Source organism: Eleginops maclovinus, chromosome 21 (genome assembly GCF_036324505.1).
Source record: "Eleginops maclovinus isolate JMC-PN-2008 ecotype Puerto Natales chromosome 21, JC_Emac_rtc_rv5, whole genome shotgun sequence".
Lineage (NCBI taxonomy): Eukaryota > Metazoa > Chordata > Actinopteri > Perciformes > Eleginopidae > Eleginops > Eleginops maclovinus.
Window position 1 is genome coordinate 17,499,318 of NC_086369.1, and position 7,500 is coordinate 17,506,817.

At 44.1% G+C, this 7,500-nt stretch overlaps 1 protein-coding gene across 1 annotated transcript in view; it reads left to right on the top strand.

Annotated features, from left to right (window-relative positions):
• Nucleotides 1-6,910: 6,910 nt before the first annotated feature.
• Nucleotides 6,911-7,500, top strand: part of arhgap28 (Rho GTPase activating protein 28) — a 13,338-nt gene continuing 12,748 nt past the window's right edge. Inside the window, exons 1-2 of the mRNA XM_063912965.1 lie at nucleotides 6,911-7,099; nucleotides 7,183-7,400. Of these exons, the coding sequence (XP_063769035.1) occupies nucleotides 6,919-7,099; nucleotides 7,183-7,400 (399 nt within the window). The 5' untranslated portion in view covers nucleotides 6,911-6,918. The remainder of the gene's footprint in view (nucleotides 7,100-7,182; nucleotides 7,401-7,500) is intronic.

The window sequence follows — 7,500 nt, forward strand, 5'->3', positions numbered from 1 at the left end:
GGCACCTCTCCAGCTGCAAGATCACTCCGCATCTCTTTTCGTCCAATCGGGATGTGAACCAGCGACCCTTAGACCCAAGTCCAAGATAGAGAGAGAGAGGGAGAAGTAGAGAGGGTGGGAGAGATGGTGGGAGGGAGAAAGAGAGAGAGAGAGAGAAAGAGATTTGATTTTTCAAACCACTTTTATTCTCCAATAAATTAAACACACCACATCAGAACAAAAATCTATTCAAGCCAACTTCAGTTCAGGAATTGTCTGAAAACCAGCTCATCATTCTCCAGTGAAACCAAAGCATTGTTAAAGCTCCACATGTTTTGAAACTCCCCCACATTTTCTGTCAGATGAAAATAACTGAAATCAGTTTTGACCCTCGCTCTCACCATGCATTTAAAGATCAGCACAGCATCACAGGCCATCGAGTCCCCAACTTTATTTCTCCTGCTGAGGTAGAGGGCCATTTTGACCTGGCCCAACAAAAAATTCAGGAGCTGACATTTCACCTTTTGTCTCTGGGTGTACCTGTAACCAAGGATAAACACTTGGGGGGAAAAACCTCACCAAACAAAACAAACATCTGGGTCAGTAACTGGAAGAGACAAAGGAGTCGATCACATCCTGAGAAACAGTGGAAGATGGTTTCCCTTTGGTCACAGAACGGACAGGTGTCAGAAACAGCCGGGTTGATCACTGAAACAAAGGCATTGACAGGAACCGCGCCGTGCAGAATCCTCCACTGTAGATCCCCCAGCCTCTTTGTCAGCGGGGGCTTGTAAAGCGCTCTCCACTCAGGCCTCTGAGTCTCAGTCAGGGCCAGGTGGGCTCTCCACCGGGTGTCCACTCGGCCCTGCAGTCTGCTCTGGTTTAACACTTTGGTCATTAAAGAATACATCCTTTTGTTGGACATGGTGCTAAACTTAAAATCAGTGACATTATTAAACCTTAACAGAAAACTATCACATGTGACGTCAGGAACACAAAGTATCTCTGGAAAAGAGTCATCTTCGTTTGGTTCAGTAAGTCCGTTACAGAAAGCAACAGACAGTGCCAGTTCTGGGTCGCTGAGCTGCTGTTTCCAACCACTCAGCAGGAGGCCGGTCACTCGGACTGACCTGATGCCCAAACGTGCCGCCAGGCCCGCAGCATTGTCCAGGCGAGGGCCACACACCTCCAGCACATGTCCCAGTGTGAGGATCTCCTCTTCAGAGTCTCTGCTGTAGAGAAGGCCCTATTCCACACAGAAAACGAGTCCCGTGGACCACCGGCTCTTTGAGGAGCCAGAATAAAGAGGCACAGTTCTCCGTTCTCTCTTTCCGGAAAAGCCCCCACACCTTGAAAAGTCCCTTGTAGAAGCATGAGAGGTTGTTCAAGTGTACTCCTTTAAGGTCCATTAGGAACAGTGACTCAGCCAGGCCCAGCCCTCCACAGCGCTCCAGTACAGCACGAGCCACGGGTCTCCATACCAGGTCAGCAGGTCCAGTCAGGAACCTCTGGACGAAACGGAGCCTGAACGCAGCCCCTCTGCTTGCCAGGTGAACCAGTCCATGTCCCCCTTCTTCCTTTGGCAGGAAAAGGACACTCTGCAGGACCCAGTGCATGCGGTCCCAGAAGAAATTTACCATTAGCGCCTGCACCCTGGACAGCAGGTTTACAGGCGGGTCTGAACATGCCAACCGGTGAGCCAGCATGGAGGACACAAGGTTGTTCAAAATCAAAATACGCCCCTTAAAAGAAAGTTTAGGAAGGATCCACTTCCACTTCTTTAATCGGCCTTCCACCTTTTCCACGAGCCCGTCCCAGTTTTGTAAAGAAAAGTTCTCGTCACAGAGATAAACACCCAGGTACTTCAACCCTCCCCTCTTCCAAACTAGGCCCCCAGGTAAAACTAGACCATTAAAGTGGCCTGCCCCTACTGCTAAGGCCTCACTCTTCCCCCAGTTTACCCTAGCAGAAGACAAACACACCTACAGTATCTGTTAGAGCATTGATATCCTGTTGAGTTTTTACAATGACCATTACATCGTCTGCATACGCAGACAATTTAAGAACGTGATCGCAGCCAGGAAAAGTAGTTTGGACCTTAGGTTGTGTAGGAGAGGCTCTATGGCCAGGGAGTACAGCATCCCAGACAAAGAGCAGCCCTGTCTGACTCCTCTCTCGGCTTTAAAAGGAGCACACAAACTACCGTTAATCTTCAGTACACTCTCAATGTCCCTGTACCTGGATCTTGGCTATCAGACCAGAGCTGAACCCAAACGCCTCCAGCGTCTGCCACAAGTACTGGTGCTCAACTCGGTCAAAAGCCTTTTCTTGGTCCAGAGAAATCAGACCAAGCTCACAGCCCAATGAACCGGAGAGGTCCAAAACATCTGGAATCAGAGTAACGTTGTCAGTTATCAACCTGCTGGGTACACAGTATGTCTGGTCTACATGAATGACATGCTCCATCACTCTCCTCAGCCTCGTCGCCAACACTTTGGAGAGCAGTTTGTAGTCGGTACAGAGAAGGGATACAGGACGCCAGTTCCCAAGCTCCTGCAGGTCTCCTTTCTTGGGGAGGAGAGTGAGCACCGCCCTCCTGCAGCTCAGAGGCAACCTCCCCTTACTGAGACTGTCCCTGAGGACATCCAGCAGGTCATCACCCATGACAGGCCAGAAAACCTTATAGAAGTCTGCAGGCAGGCCGTCTATGCCAGGAGCCTTCCCACTCTGCATGCTCTGCAGGGCCTCCTGCAGCTCCTGGGCAGAGAGCTCAGCTTCCAGGTCTGCGCTGTCCCCCTCAGAGACCTTAGGAAGGCCTTCAAAGAAGGACAGCGCCGCCTCTGGTCCTGCCTGGTAATCTGACCTGTAGAGCTCTTTATAGAACCTGACAGCACACTGCTGAATGTCGGCCGACTCCTGAAGCAGCTGCCCAGTGTCTGACCGCAGGGAGTGCATCAGCCTCCTCTGACCGTTCCTGCGCTCGAGACCGAAGACAAAGTGAGAGGGAGCATCCATTTTCACGATGTTCTGAAACCGGGATCTGACCAGAGCACCCTGAGCAGGAAACCCCAGCAGGTCGGACAGAGCTGCATTTCTACTTTTGAAAACCTCAACATGTTCTCGCTCTCCTGTGGAGTCTGCCAATCCCTGCAGCTCCACCACTTCCCTCTCCAGAGCCCTCAGAGATCTAGCCATGTCCTTGGTGACATTGAGAGTGTACTGCAGGCAAAGCTGTCTGATTTGGACTTTCCCCACATCCCACCACTGCTGAAGACTACTGTACTCACTCTTACAATTACGGTAGTTTTGCCAAAACAATGTGAAGACTGTTTTAAAATGATTATCAGCCAACAGAGAAACATTGAAGTGCCAATACGCACTATTGCACTTCACATAATTAATAAGAACTGAAACCTGAACAAGGGAATGGTCAGAGAACCCAACAGGACTGATGGAGCAGCTCCTGCTTGTGTTCATGTGGTGGTTAAAGCAGTACACTCGGTCCAGTCTGGCTAGAGACAACAGATTACATTAATAACATATAACATTTCATTTCAACAAGTGACCTGGAATGACGTCCTCAACAGTGCAGGAAAAGGGTGTGAAACCTCTGGCAAAGAGAATAGCAACACCTCCACTATTGCTGCACTTATGGCTGAAGAAGCCCTCCCCACTCCATGCCCTCCTCTCATTGTCAGCAGTGCTGTGAGTCTCTTGGCATCCCCTCGAGCACCGTTAATATTCAGAGAGCCCAGCTTTATGTCACCCATAATGAAGGTATAGCTGCATCCTAACCAAGTCAAAACGATAACTGAAGAAAAGGAAAGGAGAGAAAAGCCCGCCACCAGAGGAGCGGCAGCCGGATCCGCTGCCGGAGCAGCAGCAGGGGGACCCGTCACCAGCCGCCTGGCAAACAAATCACCAGTGCCACCAAAATTCGGTGACGTGATGCACAGAGTTATACAGAATCACCCAGTGGAAGAAACAAATGTTTAAAAGTGTTTGAAAACTTACGAAACCGATAATCACCACTCTCCGCTATACTCACCGATCCACTCAGAGAGAGAGAGAGAGAGAGAGACAGAGAGAGAGAGTATAATAAAGTTAAAGTAAATATCACATATGAACATATAGAATTTTTATATTTCTTATATAAATAAAACCTACTTTGGACCCCCTCCCCCCCTCCCCCCCTTCCCCCCCTGCCCCCCATAGTGAGTTCCATGGGTGCATGTCAATGGTCTGCAGAGGTTCTATCCCTGTGTTCCTCCAGGGGGGTTTCTCTCCCACAGTGACTGCAGGACCAGGACTTTTGCTGTCCGCCTACCCCCCACATCCTCTCTCCCCCCCCCTCACTTCCGGTCTCTCTGGCCCCTCCCCCTCCTTCCTGTCCCCCCCTCACTCAGCAGCAGCCGGTCGGAGGTGAGTGATGCTCTCCATCAGAAATATTGTTGTTATTATTATGAATGCAGCTTCTTGTATTGGGTAGGAAACACTGACCAGCTGTTTGTTTGTTTGTGTTTACCTTTAATAACTGAGAGTAAACACAACGTCTCTCTCTCTCAGACACTGAGCGAGCTGGGAATGGCTTTATACTGTACAGTTCATATAATGATGTTATCAAGTTTATATATACCGTAGTTTATATAGACTGTAGTTTATATATACTGTAGTTTATATATACCGTAGTTTATATAGACTGTAGTTTATATAGACTGTAGTTTATATAGACTGTAGTTTATATAGACTGTAGTTTATATGTACTGTAGTTTATATAGACTGTAGTTTATATATACTGTAGTTTATATATACTGTGAACTGTAGTTTATATAGACTGTAGTTTATATATACTGTAGTTTATATATACTGTAGTTTATATATACCGTAGTTTATATAGACTGTAGTTTATATAGACTGTAGTTTATATATACTGTAGTTTATATATACCGTAGTTTATATATACTGTAGTTTATATATACCGTAGTTTATATAGACTGTAGTTTATATAGACTGTAGTTTATATATACTGTAGTTTATATAGACTGTAGTTTATATAGACTGTAGTTTATATGTACTGTAGTTTATATAGACTGTAGTTTATATATACTGTAGTTTATATATACTGTGAACTGTAGTTTATATAGACTGTAGTTTATATATACTGTGAACTGTAGTTTATATAGACTGTAGTTTATATATACTGTGAACTGTAGTTTATATATACTGTAGTTTATATATACTGTAGTTTATATAGACTGTAGTTTATATATACTGTAGTTTATATAGACTGTAGTTTATATATACTGTAGTTTATATAGACTGTAGTTTATATATACTGTAGTTTATATAGACTGTAGTTTATATATACTGTAGTTTATATATACTGTAGTTTATATAGACTGTAGTTTATATATACTGTAGTTTATATATACTGTAGTTTATATATACCGTAGTTTATATAGACTGTAGTTTATATAGACTGTAGTTTATATATACTGTAGTTTATATATACCGTAGTTTATATATACTGTAGTTTATATATACCGTAGTTTATATAGACTGTAGTTTATATATACTGTAGTTTATATATACTGTGAACTGTAGTTTATATAGACTGTAGTTTATATATACCGTAGTTTATATAGACTGTAGTTTATATAGACTGTAGTTTATATATACTGTAGTTTATATAGACTGTAGTTTATATAGACTGTAGTTTATATGTACTGTAGTTTATATAGACTGTAGTTTATATATACTGTAGTTTATATATACTGTGAACTGTAGTTTATATAGACTGTAGTTTATATAGACTGTGAACTGTAGTTTATATATACTGTAGTTTATATATACTGTGAACTGTAGTTTATATATACTGTAGTTTATATATACTGTAGTTTATATAGACTGTAGTTTATATATACTGTAGTTTATATAGACTGTAGTTTATATATACTGTAGTTTATATAGACTGTAGTTTATATAGACTGTAGTTTATATATACTGTAGTTTATATAGACTGTAGTTTATATATACTGTAGTTTATATAGACTGTAGTTTATATATACTGTAGTTTATATAGACTGTAGTTTATATAGACTGTAGTTTATATATACTGTAGTTTATATAGACTGTAGTTTATATAGACTGTAGTTTATATAGACTGTAGTTTATATATACTGTGAACTGTAGTTTATATATACTGTAGTTTATATAGACTGTAGTTTATATTTCAGATTTTCATTCAATTACAACCTTCTGAGATATTCTCAGATCTTTTAGAAATATTTGTATACATGTAAAGTGTGTGTGTGTGTGTGTGTGTGTGTGTGTGTGTGTGTGTGTGTGTGTGTGTGTGTGTGTGTGTGTGTGTGTGTGTGTGTGTGTGTGTGTGTGTGTGTGATGATAACTAGCTCAGGTTTCTGTCTGAGGACCTGAGTGGAAACACTCCACTCTGATTGGACGTCCATTTCCTCCTAATGGACTACAGCAGCAGCTAGCGTTAGCATCGAACCCCACTCTGCGCTCCCCTGGGAACCAGAGCCATTAGAGCGAGGTTCCCCCCCAACACAAACGCACGCACGCACGCACACACACACACACACACACACACACACACACACACACACACACACACACACACACACACACACACACACACACACACACACACACACACACACACACACACACACACACACACACACACACACACACAGATCAATACACTGAAGAGGCTGACTTCCAGTCAAATGTTATCAATATTTAATCTCAAATCAGCCCAGACCCTCGGACCCCCCAGACCTGATCTAAAGTAGGGATAGAGCTCAGGTGTGGCCGGGTCCACAGGTGCAGTTTGTCCTCTGTCTCCTCTCTGATTGGCTGTGGGGATCTGTGTCATCTCTCTGATGCTCTGATTAACTTTCAGGATCTGATTGGATGTCAGGGTTAGGGTTAGGATCCCCCATCCCCACCACCTCCTCTGCCCCCACTCTCATAGTGACCTCTGACCCCCGCCACGTTACCATGGAGACGTACTGGAGGGAGGTGAAAAGTATCGAGGAGGAAAAAGAAGGAGAAGAAGAAGAAGGAGAAGAAGAAGAGAGGAAGAGCATGGACGGTGAGACTTCCTTTTTCCTGTGTGTTACTTCCGGTGTCCTGTGTTTACCTGCAGAATGACTTCCTGTTTTTGTTTACCTTTAGAGGTGGAGCTGGAGGAGGCGTGGCTTATGGAGGCGGGACTCTCCTCGTTGTTTAAGGCCTCGTCCTATGAGGAGGCGTCTCCGCCGGCGGAGGCGCTGCTCTCCACGTTGACACGGCAACAGGTGGCGACAGTGAGGAAGAGGCTGGACAACTACAACGAGACACTGAAGCTGAGGAACAGGCATCCAATCAGAGATGTGCGGGACGTCTTCACCGAGGTGGGGCTCTATACAGAAATAACGCTGAGTCATGGTTTAATCTTAGCGGTACAGAAATATTTCATATCAGAGAACCTGAAATGCATTCTGTGTTTTTTTA